This window comes from Garra rufa, chromosome 7 (genome assembly GCF_049309525.1).
Source record: "Garra rufa chromosome 7, GarRuf1.0, whole genome shotgun sequence".
NCBI lineage: Eukaryota > Metazoa > Chordata > Actinopteri > Cypriniformes > Cyprinidae > Garra > Garra rufa.
In genome coordinates, this window is record NC_133367.1 from 47,658,211 (window position 1) to 47,681,142 (window position 22,932).

The window sequence follows — 22,932 nt, forward strand, 5'->3', positions numbered from 1 at the left end:
GGTTTTTGTTTTATTTGAATAATATGAGCTGTTGGCAATGTTTGGCTATTGGTTAATACCAAAACAAAAGTGATTTAGTCATTGTTTGAGTCTACCATCATGCTGTAAGGGGGATTTACATTTGGTCTGTTCATGCACAGTTTACAGTCTCTTCAAAACCAACATAATCTAATCTTCAGTTCCTTGTAGTATGTCAGTCCTGGTGGATAAACCCAAGTCAGCACCCACCCAACATTTTAGTTAAAAAACATGTTTCACTGGCATCCTCTCAGTTGGTCAGTATCTGTGAAGCAGTTTGCAACATTGGTGATGGATGTACTTCAACATTGAAAACTCACACATAAGGTACAGTCATCAGAGCACTGGCTCTCTCTGTCAAATACTCCCGCCTCCGCTCCAAGACCAAACAGGGTTTGTCGGTCGCTCTCAACAACACCTGCGCCGAATATGAGAACCAGGGCACTGACTGCTAGTTAAAGTGGCGCTAACGAGGCGAGTTGACGAAATGTTTAGCGGACACCGTCTGCGTGACGATGATGTATTAATTGAAAAAATTGTCTTCTCTGCAGACCCTGCAGAGCTAAAACTGGAAAACATCAGCCACACTTAGCCTTGTTTCCACACAAACTATTCCAGGATGGTTCTCAAGCTTCACAAAGTCTACAGAGAGTTTAACTCTCCAAATTACTCCAAATCCACTAAAAACAAAATATCTTTAGCACACACGAGTGATAAAATCCAATATCAGATTTACTTCCATGTCTTTGACAAATAAAAGTGTCCAGTCAATTTTTGTCCTGTGCAGTACAGAACAGTACGTCCTGAAGCACGTTTAACATAAAAGTAAGAGTACTGTGCAAAATATAAACAGGGAGTTATTTTCTTTAGTAAGACGCAAACAGACAGGACTGTCACAGTGTTTCCACTCATCACCTGCCGACGGCTTCGTTTGACAGGGATTCAGAAAAGTACACTGAGCATCTCAAGGCCACCATTGAAAAACTGACCTTTTCTGTCCGTCTGTAGGTGGAAATAAGCATCGTCACACTGACTGACGTCAGACATATATAAAAATGCTGCCATTGAGAAAACTGTCGATTGTGTGTTTTACGTGTGGAGCTTCTGTGGGAGTGAGTCTGGGTAAGTTGCTAATGATGCCCGAGTGAACAATAGAAACTGAGCTTTGATGGAAAGCTCAATAAACAGGGGATGATAAGAATGTGACTGTGTGACACATGCAATGATATAATTGGGTCAAAGTGAGAATGAGAAAGACATAAAACAGAGCTTTTGATTTTGCTATATGTCACTTTCGTGCATCATTTGTGTAAATGTAAGTATTTGATATTAGCGCAAAATAATGCATGCTTGAAAACCCCTCATGTGCTATGCCTTTCAATCAAGTATTTGTTATTTTGCTCACACAGCTGCAATTTAAGAGGAACATCTAAATGTTGAAAGATGTTTCTGTCCTAAAGCAAAGTGAGATGTAATCAGGAACGTGTGTTCGTGTGCGCCTCGCCGAAGACGCCTGGTAAAGTCAATGCGCAAATCACTTTTAAAAAGGCCGAGCAACAGAGAAATAGCCAGAGATGAGTTCAAGGACATAAAACATTCAGGCTGGTCATTCAAAATATCTAAAAAATCAGATGTTTTCCATCGAAATGATCCGCCCAGCGGGGACCTGTAAAGCACATAGAATTACATCAGAGAGAAGCTGAGGGGGAAGTGAGGAGAGGAGAGAGAGGAAAAATTCTTCAAGTATGAGGAAATTTTACTGCTCTCCTCCCTCTCTTTCTCTCTCTCTCTCTCTCTCTCTCTCTCTCTCTCTTCTGCCCCCTCGATCTCTCTTCCCAGTCAATCAGGAGTGTTCAGAGCAGTGTTCAGAGCAGCCAGTGACCGACTGACTGACGGGAGGAGAGTGAAGCAGCATCCAGCATCAGTGGCTCTGCAGGTAAGACTGACACCTCTCTCTGTGATCAGTTCATGATTGTTTGATATTAACTCTCTGATGAGTGACTTCTTAAATTCAGAAAACTTCAGAATCTTCAGCATCTTTTACTTTTTCAAGAGAATTGCATGTCTGTCCATTGCAAAAAAAAAAAAAAAACATAGTGCATACACAAAATTAGTCTACATTAAACATGTTGAATTTATGCTCTGATGGAAAAAAAATATATTCTAAATACCTGTTCACTGTCACTGTGTTGAGAAGTGTCCTCTTTTAAAATTTGGACTGAAGAAGTTCTGCTTACAATCTCAATAACAGCATGAGTTTTCATCTTGTCAGGGAACATTGGTCACGTGATCTCCGGCTATAACATTTTTATTATCAGAATGTGCAGTATTACACTCGTCTGTCTGTCTGGCCTGTTTATTATGGTAAATTTTAGGGTTTCTAAAAGGACTGACACAGAAGAGTTTCTGTGAGTTTAGACAGGGGTCATTTGTGTGAGGGTAATGTGATGATGATGACATTTGTTAATAAAGAGAAATGATGAGATGGGAAGGAAAAATCATCAGGAGTGGGCTGAGGAATATTCAACAGTCAAGTTTAATGTGTAGTTCATAATGCATATTGTTCCAAAGCAGCTTTACAGTAATTGAACCATAAAAATGTCTAGTAAACAGGCCTAAGGCAACTAATATTTTTAATTTATTTAAAGCTGCAGTCTGTAAGTTTTGCCTCTTTGTCACTATTTCTGTTTGAAACCTGTTATTTGCAGAGTTATCTTCTATATGTGGGTTGTCAGTCACCGCACTGGTGTAGTGTGGATACTGTACTTAGGAATCACTTTTACCAGAGATCATGTCTGCCACTTTTGTTCTGACCAACTGAGGAAAAAAAGCATTAGCATAAATTGCACAACCAATGGTGAATAAATCTAACGATCGGTTGGCTCATATCTCATCTAACCATGCAAATTATAATTATTGTTATACTTTGTTTTCGAGTTGTTAACAACATCAGCATTGCCTAACTATGTGTATATAGCAAATTAATGTTTCTTAGAACTGCTTCTCTTTGAAATACAAATACTGTGTAATCCCACAAATCTGTATGCACATTTAATATTGGAATAGAACCTAATTTCAGTCATTTACATGTATTTCATTAACACTTTTTTTTTTTTCTAGACTACAATCCACCATCAAAATAAGTTTAATCATGCCAGCTGCTGTGAGAAAAGGCCACCTGCAGCATCCTCACATGCAATATAGCATACTAGCTGGTACTCCTCCTTTATGTTTACAGACGTGATGTAATGATGCAAAGACAAACGGCGGCATGCTTGTATTTTCAGCGAGTACCAGTACCACTCAAATTAGAAAACATTATTTCAAGCTTACTGTTGTAAATCAGACTAAAGTAAGGAGATAGTTTTGAACACTGGCTGGTTATGTCCATGTTAAAAAATTAATTTTGGATGATTCTTAAACAAAAAAGTTATGGACTGCAGTTTTAATTGTGGTTAAGCATTGCTAGCTCAAACACTAGAGCATAGCACTAGCAACACCTTTCCCCTTAAATGCTGTTTTACTTTGGATAAAAGCACCTACAAAATACAACACTGTTACACAAATAAAGTAAAGACACATTTTACTGATTTATCAATCGCCTTTATTTATTTATACAGTGCTTTTAACAATACGGGTTGTGTCAAAGCAACTTTACAGTATTAAATAGGACAATAGTGTCAATAGTGCAAAAGTTCCATGTTGCAGCAAAGTCAGATTTGCAAGGGACTCATCTGGTTCCTGTGGTCTTGTGCAAACGGCCGTCTAGGTGAGGAGTTCTAGGTGCTGATCCACCATCTGAGCTGGATACGGACTGGATCTGGTGGCTACAGTGACCTCAGAATAAGAACAAAACAGACTAATATTCGTGTAGATGCATTTCTTCATACGATGCAACGAGTGCATCAGGTGTTATGGGAAGTGTTCCCGGTTCTGATTGACCTAATTAATGCAGCCTAACAATCCTTTAATGGATTTGGATTATAGGAATGTGTTAATGTTTTAAGTGTAAGCCAGGTTAAAGAGATGTGTCTTTAATCTAGATTTAAACTGACAGAGTGTGTCTGCCTCCCGAACAGTGTTTGGTAGATTGTTCCAGAGTTTAGGCGCTAGATAAGAAAATGATCTGCCGCCCACAGTTGATTTTGATATTCTAGGTATTATCAAATGTCCAGAGTTTTGAGAGCGCAGCGGACGTGAGGGACTATAATGCGATAAGAGCTCACTCAAGTACTGAGGAGCTAAACCATTGAGGGCTTTATAAGTAATTAGCAAGATTTTAAAATCTATACGATGTTTTATAGGGAGCCAGTGCAGTGCTGACAGAACCGGGCTAATATGGTCATACTTTCTGGTTCTAGTAAGAACTCTAGCTGCTGCATTTTGGACCAGCTGGAGTTTGTTTATTAAGCGTGCAGAACAACCACCCAATAAAGCATTACAATAATCTATCCTTGAGGTCATGAACGCATGAATTAATGTTTCAAGAGCATAGGTCGTAATTTCAATATATTTTTGAGATGGAAAAATGTGGTTTTGCAAATGCTAGAAATGTGGCTTTCGAAGGAGAGATTGCTATCGAATAGCACACCTAGGTTCCTGACTGATGACGTAGAATTGACAAAGCAGCCATTGAGTATTTCGAGGTTTTAGGTCCAATAATGAACACCTCTGTTTTTCCAGAATTTAGCATTAAGAATTTACTACCAATTTTTTATTTCAACTATGCATTCCGTTAGTTTTTCAAATTGGTATGTTTCGCCGGGCCGTGAAGAAATATAGAGCTGAGTATCATCAGCGTAACAGTGAAAGCTAACACCATGTTTCCTGATGATATCTCCCAAGAGTAACATGTAAAGCGTAAAAAGTAATGGCCCTAGTACTGAGCCTTGAGGTACTCCATACTGCACTTGCGATTGATAGGCTTACTTCCCTTAACTGTCACCCCCATTTTCTAAAATAGGCATGAAAGTGCACTATCCAAACTTAAATTGTTGTAATTTATGAACACTTTAGAATACAGATTGAAGGTAGGTCTCTTTATAAAGAAAACAATCAGCAGATTATTGCAGAAGTGGAATAAAAAAAAATAAATATAAAAAATAAAGTATTAACAAATTACAGAAGTTTAAATTTACTGTAAAGAAAATACACTGTACAATTTTTACTATATTTTATATAAAATACATATTTTACATAACAGGTTTTATGCTAAAGTTGATATCAATTTGAAGCCTTACATCTAAATAAGTTATTCCAAATTTGAAGTTGATATGAAAAAAAAGAGGTTCCTGTGAAAGCTTGTTTAGGGGGTTATAAAATACAAAATAACCATATACAATTCATACACTACATGGTGCAAAGTGCATTAGTGCATAAGTACATAGTGAATAAGTGCAGAGTGTATAGTGCGTCAGTTGGGATGCAGCTCATGTTTGCCAAAGAAGACATCTTTACCCTCACCAGTCAGCCCTACTACAAAGTATTCAAAGCTGTTGTGTAAACACATGAATAAATAATTTACAAATCTTTCTGCATCCCCTAATCTAAAGTGTAAACTACTCATCAGTTGTAAATGTTTTACAAACCTGCCGGTTCCAGGTTGTGTGGGTATCAGGTGGGTATACACACTGGGTGAAAGACCTTTGGATAATGAGTAAAACATTTACAACTGATGAATTGTTTACACTTTAGATTAGGGGATGCAGAAAGATTTGTAAATGATTTATTCATGATGCGATCTTCAGCGAAGGATAAACATTTAAATGATTGATATTTTAATTATTTTTAAGTGACAAACAATATATTAGCTAGTAACGTATTAACCACTTACGAAGAATCTGTTTTTTTTTTATTAACTTATGACAGATTTGAAAATTGTTAGCATATTACTTAATCATTTGTGAACGTATAATCATGTTTTGTAAATTATTAGTTCATCGTTATCTAATCACTTGTAAATGATTTATAACTTAATCTACAAAACATATATAAAAATACTAACATATCACTTATTAATAATTTATGAATGCATAGTCATGTTTTTTTTAAATGATTAGTCCATCATTAACTAATTACTTGTAAATAATTAACAAAACATACACAAATTGTTAGCATATCACTTATTAAACATTTATGAATGTTTTGCGAATTCTTATTTTATCATTAACTAACCACTTATAAATGACTTACAACTGAACGTTATTATAAAGTGTTACCGGGAGATTTGTAAAAAGCTCTACTAGCACATTTGTCTCTCTCTTGATGGAGTTCTCTTGTAAATCAAATCTCATTTAAAGCTGATGTAATGTTAGCTGTAGTATTTGTGCCTGTCCCAGCTTGAACCCTTATCGATCAGCTTGTCTGAGCATCCAGACATGGGGTGTGTTTCCTTCAAGCTCTGCAGCTGTGGTTAGAAGCAGAGGTTTTTGTTAGTAATGTATGACATGTGCACTTAAACAGATCCTGCTCTTGAGCAAAATAGCTTTTAATGACCAAAAATGTCTTTTAACGACATCAGTTGATGTTAAACCAATGTGGTTCAAATGATGAATATGCAACTAAGTTACTATGGTTTCAGGAAACACAGCATAGTTATTTCATGCATCAAATTCTGGCATTTAAGCACTAGAACTATTGTTCTGCTGATTTTTTATGAGAAAGCAGCACTGATTCAACCAATGGCATGAATTCGGGCCGGAGTATCTGGAGAGAGAGTTGTTTTTGTAATAGCTGTACAGATACGTGTTTCTCTGTTTCAAATGCTGAGGACCCTTTCTGTGCTAATTCCTTTATTTTCAATAAGCGCATGCCTCTAGAGAAAAGTACTTCCATAGTATGTTGATGTGCATGTCCAGAACACAGGACATCAAAACTCAGGTAAAGGAACTGAGAGCAGAACTGTTCTCACCTGCCAGTGCTGACTAGAACTAAATGAATTTCATTAAATCTTAGTCTGAAAGGATGTTTGCTCTCTGGTTTGATCTGGCAGACAGACATTGGAGCCTCTGTGTCACAGCTTGTGGACACTACTGACACAGCTATTTAAAGTCAACTTATTTACAATATTAATACACACTCCTGCTCTCCTTATGTGTCGTTTATTCCAAAAAAGTTTCTTTTTAAAATCTTCCATCCAAATTAAATTGGCTCTGAAACTACTTTCAACAGCCCCTCTTATTTTTCACACTGTCGCCTCAAACCTGCCTGTTCCACCTTGAAACGTGGAAGTCAATTGGCTTGCAAAAGTTGTTTTTATGTTGATCTATCCTCTGTATGTTGAATGTCTAGTATGGAATTCTGCAAAACTGACTGGAATTCATATTTGATTGAAACAGGTTGGACAGACGCTTAAAGAGAAGAGGACACTGCACCGATTTACAGCACTCTGAATCTGAGAGCCAATCTGTGAAAAGTGAATTCACATGTTTTGAGTGCAGATCAGAGTGTCATAAAATACGTTCTCGTTTACAAAACAAAACAGCATCCGTTAGTCTGGGGGTGTTCCTCCCTTTAAACATGGCGTTCGTGTTGCCTTTCCTGCTTCTGCTTCTGCCAAGTCCTGCCCTCTCCAGCCAACATCTGCAGACAGGAACTCAACGCGTCTCCAGAGACATCAAATCCCAGCCTATTAAAGTTGTTATTTCGGACACATGTGCTCAAGATGGGGCCAAAGAGAGAGAGCTAGACTTGGATCCGGATTCTCCTCTGGTCTTGACCCATCGGATCCGTCTGGTGCCAGGGTCAGGTTCAGCTTGTGGTCAGTGCGAGCTGGACTTTTCAGCCCTGCGTGATCGCATTGAAAGACTGGAGAAGGAGGTGTCTGATCTGAGGGAGAAGTGTGGAGGTCCAGAAGGATGCTGCAACACCCAACAGAGCAAAGGTACTGTAAAGCCCTTCCTGATGGTCACCAGTTCTCGCAAGATTAACAAAACTACAATGTTGTCTAGGATGTCTAGAATCTCTGTCCTGACAAGTAAGGGTTTCCTTACAAGAAGTCAAATGAGATTCTACTGTTATAGTAGTATTCTACTACTATTTAATTCTCAGGGGATTCATAGAACATCCTTATTTATCCCAATTGAATCCTTTAGCATTTGTTCCAGATCATCAAAATTCCATTAGAAATCTAGTGCGATCAGTTCCTCAAGCACAATCCTGCATATATTCAGGACTTCTACTACTACCACTACTACTAACAACAACAATGAGAATAGAATAGAATAGAATAGAATAGAATAGAATAGAATAGAATAGAATAGAATAGAAAAAAAGATCTATCCAGTAACCCTGGAAAAAAAATGTCATCATACATCATTTGTAGTTTTATGTGAACAGGCAGCTGTTTGTGAATTCTCTAAGGGAAAGCAACATTTGTTAAATCTTATCTAACATTTCACACTTGATTTCTAGTAAAATGTTGTAATGGATAATATCTTATAAGCAGAATAAAAACACACCCTGTGTGAATGGCTGCAGCTGCTCTAGAAAACACAACTATTTCAGATACAGTATAAGCATCGCTTTAATGATTCGTTATAAATTTGAACAAAGCAAAATATAACCAGACAAAATATTTATACATATACATATACATACATATACAAAATGAATGTAGCTTTTTTGCTGAATAAAAATGGAACTGAAGTACCATAAATTATAGTCTAGGGGAGAGTGGGGTAAGATGAGCCACATTTACTTATGTGGTCCTCAAGATAAGGGAAAATGAGGCAGAAGTACAATGAAAATATCTGAAGTAATTTCAGGATGTCTCCTATCATTTTAAAATGTATCTATGACAAAGGGTTTTTAAATATGGCTTCTTATAAAAAAAAGTGTTCCTGTGGCTCAATTGCCCCAGGTTAGGGGTAAGTTGACCCGAGTCAGTGGGTAAGATGAACCATCTGGGTGAAAACTGACCATCTGACTGAGTCCGATTTAAACCCATTTTACAAACAGTCATATTTCTCTTCTTAAAACCAACTTAAACAAAATAAAACCAATCAAATAAAGTTTAATTTTCAGTCTTTAATTGTTTGCATTTCTGAAACCTTCCCAAAAACAGAGTTTGTAGAGTGAAATAAAATACAAACTGAATTAGAATGAAGGAATTAATGTCACTGAAACTAATTAACATTTTAGTCAAAATATTCTTGGCATGGTAGCTTTTCTGCAATGTCAAACCAGCCATTCGGGACTACAGGTGGAAAGATATATTTGATTATAATGTGTTGGAAAGCATCTTCTGGTTCTCAAAGAAGGATCTGGTGCACTTGTACACTGTCTCTATTAAATTAACTACAAATAATATCTCTATATATGATATATATGGAACTTCAGTGCCTTATGGTGGGGTAAGATAAAGTGTTGGCTCAACTTACCCCACAGCATTTGGTTCACTTTGCCCCAAAGCTGGAATTTTGGGGGGGGAAAATAGCTAGGTATTGCTTTGCATGGTTTTATATGTTGCTAAATCACCTATATGCATCATAAATAATTTTAGACTTGGATAAATTTGCTTTCATGTAACAGCCATTACATCTGTTATGCTAAAGTTTTACTTTGACAAGCCAAAAACAGTTTTTAAAGTAAATGTGTGCCTTCCACTCCTCCCATGTACTTTTACCTTTCACAGTCTGGCAGAAATTATGTGTGATTCCAAAATACGTGGTCGCATGACAGTAAGGCTCAATCCCAATTCTACCCCTTACCCCTACACTTAGCCCTACCCCTCCGTTTGGCGCGTTCACGTGAAGGGGTAGGGGTGTCTCATTTCTCTTTTGGTTGGAGGGGTAGGGGTAAGGGGAAGGGCCAGATAGCCCTCCAAACGAAGATTTTTCAGGACCTCACTTCAAACGAAGGGCTAAGAGAAATTTCCAACATGGCTGCTCACTCGAGCAAGCAGACTCGTAAATATAAGTAATTTTTGCCTTTAATAAGGATTTTGATGACAATTTTTCATTATATGTATATTACCTTCAATCTTGTGTTTGTGTTTATGGTGTTGTTTTGTAAATAAACGTTTGCAAAAAAAATCGCTAAAGTTTGCTAGCAGACAGCACTGATTGCACGATATTACAAAATATATATTTTATGTCATATACACTTTGTAACAATCGGCCCTATTGGTCGAATTACATGGGTTTAAAATGGGGTCAGATTATACTGTGAGAGATTAATAAGTGTCATAAAAAGATGAGACAAACAACAAAAGTAGAATAAATAGTGTATTTACACAAGGAACTTAAAACAACACAATAAAACTAGAATAACTTAGGCTGTTAAAAGCAGATTGTCCATTTAAGTCATACCCTAAAACAGTCCTTAAGAATCCTAGTAGGTAGTAGTTCCAAGTTAAAAGTGTCCACCGGTGTATATACAGTCCATGAAAGTGATAATCCAAGAGGTGTGCAACTGGAATGGTAAATCCACGAAACAACTCCACAATCCAGTGTGTTTGGTCAAGGAACTCTATTGTTTGGCATGCTGCCTCCTTTATACTGTTAAGCTTCCTGATTCCTGTCATGTGACTGATCACATGACAGGCAGACCCATACTCATTTAAAGACATACACACATTAAAAATAGTTAAGAGGATTAAAATGGCTAAGACAACATGTAAAACCATTAAAACTCAAATATATAGATATAAGACCATCTTAATATATATTGAGCGGTATAAAACATGTGTCCTTGTGTGACAGTGTCACATAGTCCCCCCCCTTAGCCTAAGTCTCCCAGGGGAAGGAACTAGTCCTTTACGGTCCTGTCAGCCATTGTCCCTGTGGTAGGTGTCCTCTTGAAAGTGTGATTTAAAATGTCTTTGTAATAAATAGGGTAAAACTAGGCCTTGCCACATTGGCACTAGTCTGCCGGAGGAATCTAGGCGAACACTACAGAGAGGTTGAGTCCAAAACCAGCCTGGGTGTCCCTGGGTGGGTGGCGCCGCTCCTCCCAGGATAACATTGCACCCAGCAGCGCTGGGCGGCCAGCCCCCCTGGCATTTCCTCCGTACCGGCTTAGGGGTCTCTTTGATGGATGCTGATGAACGGTGAGGTGGTTGGTGAATGTGCGGTGGTTTCTTGTTAGGGGCGATGACGACACCCTCCTCGGTCTCCACACCACACGACTTGCAGGTCTCGACGAACCTCCTGACGTCTCCACGGATCGAGGGCCACCAGGCAACATCCAGGATTCGTAGGAGGGTCTTTAGCCATCCGTGATGTTTATCCTGGTTCTTTAAATGGAAGTGCTGTATGGTTTGTTGTGCTAGGGACCTTGGGATGATGAGCTGTATCTTGAAGGTGTCCTCGTCCTTCTGGATCCGTCGATACAGCAACCCGTGTTGACCCTGCACGAAGATCCCGTTGGTCGGTGGTGTGGAGGGAGAGATGATAAGTCCTTGCAGAGTGTCATCATCACCCTGTGCACAGGTGAGTTCCTCTCTGGAGAAGGGAAAGATGGAGAACATGGCATTAAAGTCTGGCCCAGCTGGAGTGATGGCGCAGGATTCTCCATCAGTTGCTCTGTTGAGGGTTTGTGAGGTGGTTGAGGCAGTGGAAACGTTGGCCGTAGGAAAACCAGGAGTCAACGTGGAAGGTACTGGGCTGGTCGATGTAGCAGGAGGAGAGATGACAGATTCTGGATTCCTTAACTGTTCCAGTTGTTTTGCCCATTTGTTGTCCCTCCTCTTAAAACATTCAAAGACCTCTCTCTCCAGTGTTGCCACCGCGTCCTTAATGGATTCCTCCTTCTTAGCAAACTTAAAATCCACAGCCTCTCTAAAATACAGTTCACGATTTAGATTACTTTCAACAGAGTCTTTAAAATCCTTCTCCAGTTTTAAAACAAAGTTTTTAAGAACATCCACCTCAGTGCGAAGCTGTGCACATTCACACTGATGTAAAATCCATTCATCATTAAAACCAGCAGATGTATTAAAAGAAGCAGCATTATTTTGTTTGGTCGTCATCTTAAAACACTCTTCTCAACACAGCATTTAAAATCTTTTAACGTTCCCCGTACGGGCCACCATATGTAACGATCGACCGATAAGGCTGATCGTTACATATGGTGGCCCGTACGGGGAACGTTAAAAGATTTCGAAAGCTGTGTTGAGAAAAGTGTTTTAAGATGACGACAAACCACGTTAATGCTGCTTCTTTTAATACATCTGCTGTTTTTAATGATGAACGGATTTTACATCACTGTGAGTGTGTACAGCTTCGCGCTGAGGTGGTTGCTCTTAAAAACATTGTTTTAAAATTGGAGAAGGATTTTAAAGACTCTGTTGAAAGTAATATTAACCGTGAAGTGTGTTTTAGAGACTCTGTGGATTTTAAGTTTGCCAAAATGGAGGAATCTATTAAGGATGCCGTGGCGACACTAGAGAGAGAGGTCTTCGAATGTTTTAAGAGGAGAGACAAGAAATGGGCGAAACAACTGGAGCAACAAAAGGATCCAGAAGTCGCCATCTCTCCTCCCACTGCGACGACCAGCCCAGTGCCTCCCACGTCAACCCCTGGCTTTCCTCCGGCTAACCATCCCAGCACATCTACCACTTCACGGACTATCAACAGAGACATCGATGGAGAATTCTGTGCCACCACTCCAACCAGGTCAGACTTCGACACCATCTTCTCCATCCTCCCCTTCTCCAAAGAGCAACTCTGCAGCGCGCTGGGTGATGACGACACTCTCCAGGGACTTTCCATCTCTCCCTCCACTCCACCGACCAACGGGATTGAAGTGCTCGACCACCAGGGCTTGCTGTATCGGCGGTTCCAGAAGGGGGACGGCATCTACAAGATCCAACTAGTCGTCCCCAAGGCCCTGGTCCAGCAAACGGTACAGCATTTCCACCAGAGGACAGCAGAGAAACATCATCGACGTCTAAAGACCCTACTGCTGATCCTGGAAGTGGCCTGGTGGCCTTCGGTCCGCAGCGATGTCTGGGACTTCGTCGAGAGCTGCAAGTCATGTGGTGTGGAGGCCAAGGACTGTGCCGTCATCAACCCTACCAAAAACCCACCTCATCCACCTCAACCCCGTTCATCAGCACCTTCATCATCCATTAAAGAGACCCGCAAGCCGGACAGGAGGAAACGCCAGGGGGGCTGGCGGACCAGCGTGGCTGGGTGCAACAGTATCCTGGGAGGAGCGGCGCCACCTACCCTAGGACGCCCAGGCTGGTATCAGATTCCACCTCTCTCTAGTGTTTGCTTAGATTCCTCCGGCGGACTAGTGCCTGTGTGGGAGGGCCTAGTTTTATCCAACTTTTTACAAAGACATTTTAAGCCACACATTTTAGAGGATACCCACTACATAGACAATGGCTGACAGGACATATACGGGACTAGCCTCTTCCCCGGGAGCCGTAGGCTAAGGGGGGGGACTATGTGACACTGTCACACAGGACACATGTTTTAACCTGCTCGATATATTATGATTTTATGTATATTTGAGTTTTAATAGGTTTTCATGTTGTCTTAGCCATTTTATTCCTCTTAACCATTTTAATGTGTGTATGTCTTTAAATGAGTCTGGGTCTGCCTGTCATGTGATCAGTCACATGACAGGAATCAGGAACAAAACAGTATAAAGGAGGCAGCATGTCAAACAATCAGGGTCACTGACCAAACACTGGATTGTGGAGTTTCTTTTAAGGACTTACCATTCCAGCATCACTTTTATTGGACAACACTTCTTTGGATTGTATATACACCGTTGGACACCTTTTACTTGGAGCTTTCAACCAACTAGGATTCTTAAGGACTGTTTTAGGGTATGATTTGAATGGACAATCTGCTTTTAACAGCCTAAGTTATTCTGGTTTTACTGTGTTGTTTTAGTTCCTTGTGAATATTGTAAATACATTTATTTATTCACTTTACTTTTGTCGTTGTCTTATCTTTTTAAAACACTTATTTTACCTCACACAGCCTAATCTGACCCCTTTTAAATCTAAGTAACATCTACCAATAAGGCCGATCGTTACAACTTGACTGCATGTTAGAAACATGAAAGACCAGTGGCACGGCAATTTGCAACGGTGGTGTAGTGGAGGGTGTATGCAGGTATACGGTGTATACACACTTCCACTTTTTAAATCCCCTCTGATGCGCATTATTCAGTAGTGTCCTGCATTCGCCAAAATCATGGCAGTCCACCACATCCATTTTTACGATCAGAAATTTCTTAAACCAGTGAACCCCTGTAAACATTTTAGTCCAAGGATCCAGAAAACGAACGTGTTCAAATAGAAAGTTGAAAACGAAATTCACAAATGAAGCATATATACTTCTCCCGGCACCACTACACTGGTTAGCAATTTGCCGCGCATGTGATAACGCATTGTTTGTTTTGCTTACGGCCACATGTGAATGAACGGTGCGTACACCGTACATTTGTACTTTTTGCAACATGACAACATTTTGACATCTTGGAATGAGTGATAAACATCTGCGCATGTCCTCTGACGTAACATTAGGAACTAGCGACAACGTATGATGACGTATAACAGTGTTGTAGTGGTGTCCCATTTCTTAGGGGAAATATTTTAGCCCTTCCCCTTTACACTTTGTTTCAAGGGACAAGGGGAAGGGGCGAGGGGTAGGCGAAGGGGTAGAAAATAGAATTGGGATTGGGCCTAAGAGTGTACAATTGCCAAGATACAGGGGGAGGATCAACTTACCCACTGGCTCAACTTACCCCTACCAACACATACTGAAAGCTCAGAAACCTCGAAAGGGGATATTTCAGAACACTGAATATCCATATTATCTGAACAATGGCAATGAGAAACTTTAATAACCACTGAATGGGAATTCAGTGTTTTTGAAGTGAAGTGGTCCTCCATCTATTTTCCCATTGGATAAAAACTCTCACCTTAGCTTTGTTTTTGTTGAAAAACCTTTGATACACAGTTAACGCATTGGTGTGTGAAGTGACAGTGTAATGTGTTGTTATTGCTCCACAGGTGCGGTCTGTACCACCGTTCGCCCCACGACCGACGAGTGTCCGGATGACTGCAGTGACCAGGGTCGCTGTGTAGATGGGAAATGTGTGTGTTTCCCAGGATTCAGTGGGCCTGACTGCAGCGTGCCCGACTGCCCCGATGACTGCGGCGGCCGGGGCAGATGTGTGGACGGGCGGTGTGTGTGTGACCCGGGCTTTACCGGGCCAGACTGCTCCTCCGGCACGTGTCCCGATAACTGCAAAGACAGAGGCCGCTGCGTGAACGGCAGGTGCGTGTGCGATGCTGGCTTTTCCGGGCCTAACTGCGGGACACAGAGCTGTCCGGCTAACTGCAATAAGAGGGGCCGCTGTGTGAACGGCAGGTGCGTGTGCAATACTGGCTTCAGCGGGTCTGACTGCGGCACGCGGAGCTGTCCGAACGACTGTAACGACCGGGGCCGCTGTGTGAATGGAAAATGCGTGTGCGACTCAGGGTTCGCCGGTCAGGACTGCTCCGAGACGTCCTGCCCGGGGAACTGTAATGACAGGGGGCGTTGTGTGAACGGACAGTGCGTGTGCGATCCCGGCTTCTCTGGGCCGGACTGCTCTGCGAAAACATGTCCAGAGAACTGCAGCAATCGCGGACAGTGTGTAAACGGGAAGTGTGTGTGCGATGCTGGCTTTTCCGGGCCTAACTGCGGGACACAGAGCTGTCCGGCTAACTGCAATAAGAGGGGCCGCTGTGTGAACGGCAGGTGCGTGTGCAATACTGGCTTCAGCGGGTCTGACTGCGGCACGCGGAGCTGTCCGAACGACTGTAACGACCGGGGCCGCTGTGTGAATGGAAAATGCGTGTGCGACTCAGGGTTCGCCGGTCAGGACTGCTCCGAGACGTCCTGCCCGGGGAACTGTAATGACAGGGGGCGTTGTGTGAACGGACAGTGCGTGTGCGATCCCGGCTTCTCTGGGCCGGACTGCTCTGCGAAAACATGTCCAGAGAACTGCAGCAATCGCGGACAGTGTGTAAACGGGAAGTGTGTCTGCGAGAGCGGCTTTACGGGTCCCGACTGCTCTTCCAGACCTTGTCCCGAAAACTGCAGCAACCACGGCAGATGTGTGGACGGCCAGTGTGTGTGTGATAGTGGTTTTACTGGACCGGACTGTTCGTCCAAGACTTGTCCCAACGACTGCAATAACAAAGGCAGGTGTGTGAATGGGAAGTGTCTCTGTGAAGTTGGCTTCTCCGGTCAGGACTGCTCCACCAAAACCTGCCCCAACAACTGCAGTAACAAGGGCCGCTGCGTGAAGGGCCGCTGCGTGTGTCGTCGAGGTTTCACGGGGCCCGACTGCAGCGAATGTCAGTCTGGGTTCACAGGAGAAAACTGCGACACTGGTGAGTGATGACTTTGATGTATGACTGTATTAGTGAGTACTGCAATTTCACTTTTGAATTAATAATTGGGGATCAAGCACCAAACTCTAGTAATTGTATCAGGACCACAGAGCCATCCATAGGAAAGCACACAGACAGAGGACAGTTTGAGCATTAACCACACAAGATTTGGACTCTCGAACTCAAACACTCATGCTGAATCATATTCCTCTGATTCTTTGGCTTATGAAGAGCCAAAAAATAAAAATAAAACACTTTATTTTGATAGTCCATTTTAGACATTCTACTAAGTAAGTAACTTTGAAACTATATGTCTACTAGCAGTCATTGGAGTATTAGTAGACTGTCTGCTTAATATCTTCTAACACTTTATTTTGATGGGTCCTCAACATACTGACTATAAGAAACTTTGCAAGTATATGTCAACTTATTCTACTAACCCTAAACCTAACCTAAGAGTCTACTCTGAGAGTGAATAGACATGTAGGTGCAAATTAAGTAAGGGATAATGTACAGGCAGCCGGTAGTTATCGCAGAAATAAGCCCCGACAGTGTGATCAGGACCCGACGCGAAGCTTCCGCTTATTACACGGCTACTTGCCACATAAGGAAAAAAAAACTGGACATGAATATGAATTTGAAGCCTTTTATTGGCATATTTGTTTTAAATTAACATTTTTATCCTTCCGCGAAACGATATAGTACCACGTGACTAACATTCAAACTATGTACGTTAGTAAGACAATTTAAATAGATTAATGTCGAAATTTTCCATTGTTAATTGTGGTTGTCCAGTGTTTGTCACAAGATGGCGCCAAACGGTAATCTTTGTTGGCACGGAGGGATTTTAAACATACAAGTAGTACCGGCTATGCATTATTACTTTGGAGCGGTGATTATTTGAAAAGAACGAACCTGCAAATGTCTCAACTGACCAATCAGAATCAAGCATTCCAAAGAGCCGTGTAATAATGAGAATTAGTTGACATGTAGCTGCAAAGTTGCTTATAGTTAGTAGAATGTCTGAAGTGGACTATCAAAATAAAGTGTAACTGAAAACAAAAATGAATTAGACCAAGTTCAGACCATTTCAACAAAGATGTATGGACTTCCAGCTGATTAGTCAAGCTGTTCCTAAATAACACATTAGTTAACTCAACAAAGAGCATGTGAGGCTGCTTTAAGAACTTAAGGCTGACTTGCTGTGTGGTCCACTTTATGGACATCATGTGCAGTCATTTGTAACTTGAATGTGCAAGGCTTCTGGTGTCATCCGCAGTTATTTCAGCTGTAAAAAAAAAAAAAAAAGAATTAATTTGGCGTAAATCTGAATTTGGTGTGGCATATTGAGTGAAACTTTAATATCGGGCAATTTGGGTGTCTCTTGTTTTGAATTCTGGTGTAAAATGATACATACTGGCGTTTTAATTGCAGAAACTTAATATGTGGCACAATGACTGCAAAACTAATGAAATTGCAATTGAAAACAAAATGTTAATGTCTTTTGATTAGTTTTGCCTATTGTCATCAGGCAGGTCTTCGTGGATTCCTTGGGCCCTGCAGAGAACAGCAATAACATTTATGCAATTTTTGACTGAATTTGCCTACTTTTTTGCCTACTTTTTAACTTATCTTAGCTGTTTGTCTAATATTCACCAAATTTAATTTGAATCACCTTCAGACTAGCAAAAATATTTGATTTCATAGCGATTGACCGGACCATTATCAAAGAATTTGGTGGCATGTTGCCAAACTTGATGTGTGTCATTGTCACTTTACACTGAACACTCCACATCAATTTGGTCACAGTGCCACCTATTGGTCAAAAGTGTTTAGCAATTAAATCACATTACAATTGGCTGATTGGCTTTACTCATTTTTGCACTTGACACATTGCTGCCTTCAGCTACTGTATGATTACAATTATTTTCATCTTCGTTTATATGAAGCACATACATTATGATAACATCTCAAAAGTATGTTTTAGTCATGACCCTTCAAGCCATATTTTGGAAGCTATTCATGGAAAGTGACAAATCCATATCAGATTTTTACCGCTTCTGACTGTGTCCACTTTTTCCACTGGGTAGGATCAGATGGTGGAACAGCTTTACAGACACAGACACTTTAAACAGCACCTTTGTATTCCATTTGGAGGTGTTTAAATAATCTACACATATGGTAACACTCCAGCAGTATAGTTTGCATGGCCCTGAGTGTTCGCCGTGTCTTTACGAGCGCTCTCAGCGAGTGAATACAGCAGCGGGTCAGCAGTAATCAAACGTACAGCACTGCAGTTACTGTTTCAAGTGGAAACAGGTGGGTTTAAACAGGAGAGTGCACTTCAGTCTGTCTCGTCTTCTGTTCAGCGCTGGCGGGCGTCTCGCGTCTCAGCACCAGGAACGTCACGGAGTCATCCGTCAGTCTGTTCTGGACTCAACCTGCCATGGAGTACGACACCTACCACATCACCTTCACCAGCAGGGCAAGTACAGCTCTCCGCACGCACAACATCACAAATATACATTCATTTTAATACACTGTATGATAAGCCATAGTGAGCACTGATTTCATTGTCAGCTCTTCCAAAGGACAAATGGGTGAATAATACACAGCAAAAAATCCAGTGTGAAATGAACTCTCCTGGGAGTACATGTGAGACCACACTCAAGAGAGTGAAAGTGTTAAATTAACACTGAAGCGGAGTTAAAGTTATTGAGGTAATTAAGTGAATAATTGAGTGATGATTGATCATTATTGAAGACACCTGATGTTAACAAGCAGAATCACCAAAGACGAAAATCACCATATTTATGTCACCATTATAGTGGCCAGCATCTGCTTTAGTTGGGCTCTTGATTCTTACTTCTTTAAAGCTAGATTTTGCTTGGCTAATACACCTGGGTTATAACAAACATACAAGCAAAGAGGGAGAAAACGATTTCTATCGGAAATTCACTTGAAGACTGGTTTCTTGAGTTGGACCTGTATTGTTGATTGATTATGGCAGCCCTGAGAATCTTAAGTATGATGTTTTCAACACAATCAAAGATATTAAGTTGTTTGATTAAAAAAAAAAAAGAGTCAAAATATTGTCAATACATTTAGACACAAACATCAAGAATCAAGCTGTAAATCTCAACAATGGTGACAATGAAAAAAGCATGTTGCAGTGTATTCTGGGTGCCACCAATCAAAATCTGTTTTGTGAATATGCTGTATGTCACCGTTAATGAGATTCCTACACTGATTCTTGATGTATGAGTATGCCACCAAAAGGCAAATTTTTTGTTTAATTATCCCAGCAACTTTTACAAATCTTCTCAGTTAGTGAATGCTTCAGAGTCACAGGGCTGTTATAACAACACACCACAAAAAAAAAAAAAAACTAACTCTTTTAAGTTTAGGCTCTAAATGATTTTAGTGCCTCAGATCAAATGATCATTTTGTAAAAAAAAATAACCCACAGCACATGATCATTTTGCATGTCTGTCTGTTGTAACTTAGTTATAACAGCCAAACAAAATCTAATTTCAAAAATGTAAGGATCAAGAGCCTAACTAAAGCAAATGCTGACCACTAAAACGGTGACGTAAATATGGTGATTTTCGTCTTTGGTGATTCTGCTCATTAACATCAGGTGTCTTCAATAATGATCAATCATCACTTAATTAATTACTTAATTACCTCGATAACTTTAACTCTGCTTCAGTGTTAATTTAACACTCAGATTTTAACACTTTCACTCTCTTGAGTGTGGTCTCACATGTACTCCCAGGAGAGTTCATTTCACACTGGATTTTTTGCTGTGTAGCAGTAGATGTTCAACCCGGGAAAACATGAGGTCACTCCATGCTGCCCTGCCAGGACAATGACTTATCCTCATTTTGAGTAAATCTCATGAAAGCTGTCAGGAACATATTCCACCTCAAACAAAATGGACAAGTATAATTATATTTTGCATAAAAAAAATGAATCATATTTTTGATAATCATTACTGCACATTATCATTGATTTCTGCCTTTATTTGGACAGGGCAGTGTAGAGAAAGCAAAGTGGAGGAGAGAGAGATGAGGGACAGGGACGTGAAACAGACTCTCAGCTCCTGCGATTGCTTTCTTATTAACAGCGGCATGAGCTCAGACCCTTCAAACACTTCAGAGTATTTTACCCCTTTCAATAAATCCCTTTTGCATTTAACTAAGAAAATATACAACGGCAATATGCAATTTAAAATAATGGTGAATGTGAAAATGATAGATTTTTTAATAATTTAATAACTTTAAGGGTTTATACATCATAGTAACATTTGTTGAATAATCTCCAGTTTATGTTGATTTAAATAAAAAACAAAATCAATAAATGAGAATCGCCCACTTTTTTCCCTCTTCTGATATCAGATACAGAAAAGCATTAGACAACTCCGCCAAACTTAAATCTGGCCGAGTGTGTTTTCCAAAGGAAAAACAAATTAATTTTTACACAGACATAAAATGAGCCCAATCTGGCAGTGGAAAAACAAGCTATTTGCCTTGAATAGAAGCCTTGTTTTGATTTACCGCCCTCTGAATGTTCAGTGCCCATCTCTACCTCAGCAATCATCTCAACATTACTGAAACCATACACACCACTGATTATAGACGTGATTATGACACGCGGTACATGTCACCGTGACTGTCAGTAGTCCTGACCGTTACTGGAAAGTTTAATTCTGGACCAGGAAGAGGGAAGCTGAAGCTTAATGAGGTTAATTATTACAGTTTATGCCGTAGCACACGTTTGAGTTATGGGTGCCAGACCGTTAAGGGCATTGGAGAGACATTGTAGTTTTATTTTTTTAGTTTAGCTTTTATTTCATATTTGTATTTGGATAGCTTTTGATTATGTTTAGGCTTGGGTTTAGTGTAGACACTACGTTATTTTCACACATGAATGAGCAAGTTTATCTTTGCAGAAAATGTAATTTGCTGTGAAAATGCTGAGAAACATGCAAGAATGAAGGTATAAATATTGGCGCAGGCACATTTTTCCAATGAGTCTGAGTTGACCATTTTAGTGACCACTCTTACACTACAAACAGCACAGAACTGCCTACAGTTATGGTACTAAAAAAGAAAGTTCAACCTCCATCCATCACAATGCATGCCTAAACTGTTCAAATATACAAAACCGTGTTGGTAATATCGCTTCATATTAAACTATTACCGGTTCTGAATTGCAACAGCCTCTTTCCATTGAAAAGCCTACTTATAATTGTAATGAAATTACCATAGAGGTTTTCTTGATTTTTTGTTTGTTGCGACCAGCTGCTGAACTCCAGTGATGTTTGAGCTCAGTTTGATGTCAGCAATTGTTCATTAAGAAACATGTGCTATCAATCTGCTGTGAGGTGGGTGATGTAAGCTCTATGAATGAGAGACTGCAGCAGGCTCATCAGATGCTTCAGGAATGAAATGTGATGATGCTGTAATCTCTGAAATATCCCAACATGCTGAAACTCTTATTTTCGCATGCAACAGTATCTGAAGCACTTCAGTCTAATCCGCAGATCTCTGACAGCTTCCTACAAAGATTAAAAGTCCAAAAAGAGCACAAGAGGACAAGTCTAGTAATCATTTCTATAGTGGTTCAAAGTTCAGTTTTATAAACGTTCAGCATGATGAATGTCCTTCCCGTTAAAGTCACATTTCAGTCCCAGCTGGACCTGGCATGATGTGTTCATAGCTGACCGTAGGAATCTGTGCTGAGAGGACATATTATTGTCGTGGCCTTCACTTTAAGGACTGTGTTGTGGTCATTCCTGGGTACAGATCCAACATCTGATCATCTGGATACAAGCTGGATTCAGTTGACTACAGTAATGTTGGCATAAGAGTAAGACAGAGAGACTAACATTAGTGTACAGTAGTCAACATTTGAAGTGGATCAAAACTTTTCATCAAAGTTGTCCTAAAAACCAAATCCACATCAGTCTTTTAATAATGAATCCACAAGGAACACAAGAGAATCACTGGAACCAATGTGGCACAACATGTAGACAATCACGATCACTGGCACTGACTGAACAGAGTATAAACTAAAGAGTATAAACTAAACAAAAACAAGCGAGGGACTAATGACTTAATTACTAGAACGCAGGTGAACTGAATAACTAATTAAACGCAGAGGGAAAACTAGGTCAAATGACTAAGATGTAACTAAAGCAAAACAGACATACATGTGACAACATACTTCTATTAAAACATTATTTTAAGGGAATCATTAAGTATCATTGTCCTGTTAATCCGTTCCATAAGTGTAATGGCCACAGATGTGTGTCTTATTCTTTTATAACATACTTTATTCTTCATTTGAAAGCTTTTAAAACAGTTTCTTGTGGTTAAGTGTCATCTGTGAATTTAGTGCAAGAGCTAAGGTCAGAAACCAGAAACCGTCTAGGGTTACTCAAACACACCAGCTCGATTGGCTGAAGGCAGTCACATGACGGAGAATGACCTTGAAGACAATGCCATAGAAGGGTACATATGTCATTGGAATCCACAGATTCTAATGGTATGTTCACACTT

General features: G+C 40.2%; 1 protein-coding gene across 2 annotated transcripts in view; it reads left to right on the forward strand.

Moving 5' to 3' along the window:
• The first annotated feature begins 1,839 nt into the window (after positions 1–1,839).
• Positions 1,840–22,932, forward strand: part of tnxbb (tenascin XBb) — a 45,734-nt gene continuing 24,641 nt past the window's right edge. For both annotated transcript variants that reach the window (XM_073843867.1, XM_073843868.1), the window contains exons 1-4: positions 1,840–1,954; positions 7,356–7,900; positions 14,996–16,366; positions 18,736–18,855. In XM_073843867.1, the coding sequence (XP_073699968.1) occupies positions 7,537–7,900; positions 14,996–16,366; positions 18,736–18,855 (1,855 nt within the window). In that variant the 5' untranslated portion in view covers positions 1,840–1,954; positions 7,356–7,536. The remainder of the gene's footprint in view (positions 1,955–7,355; positions 7,901–14,995; positions 16,367–18,735; positions 18,856–22,932) is intronic.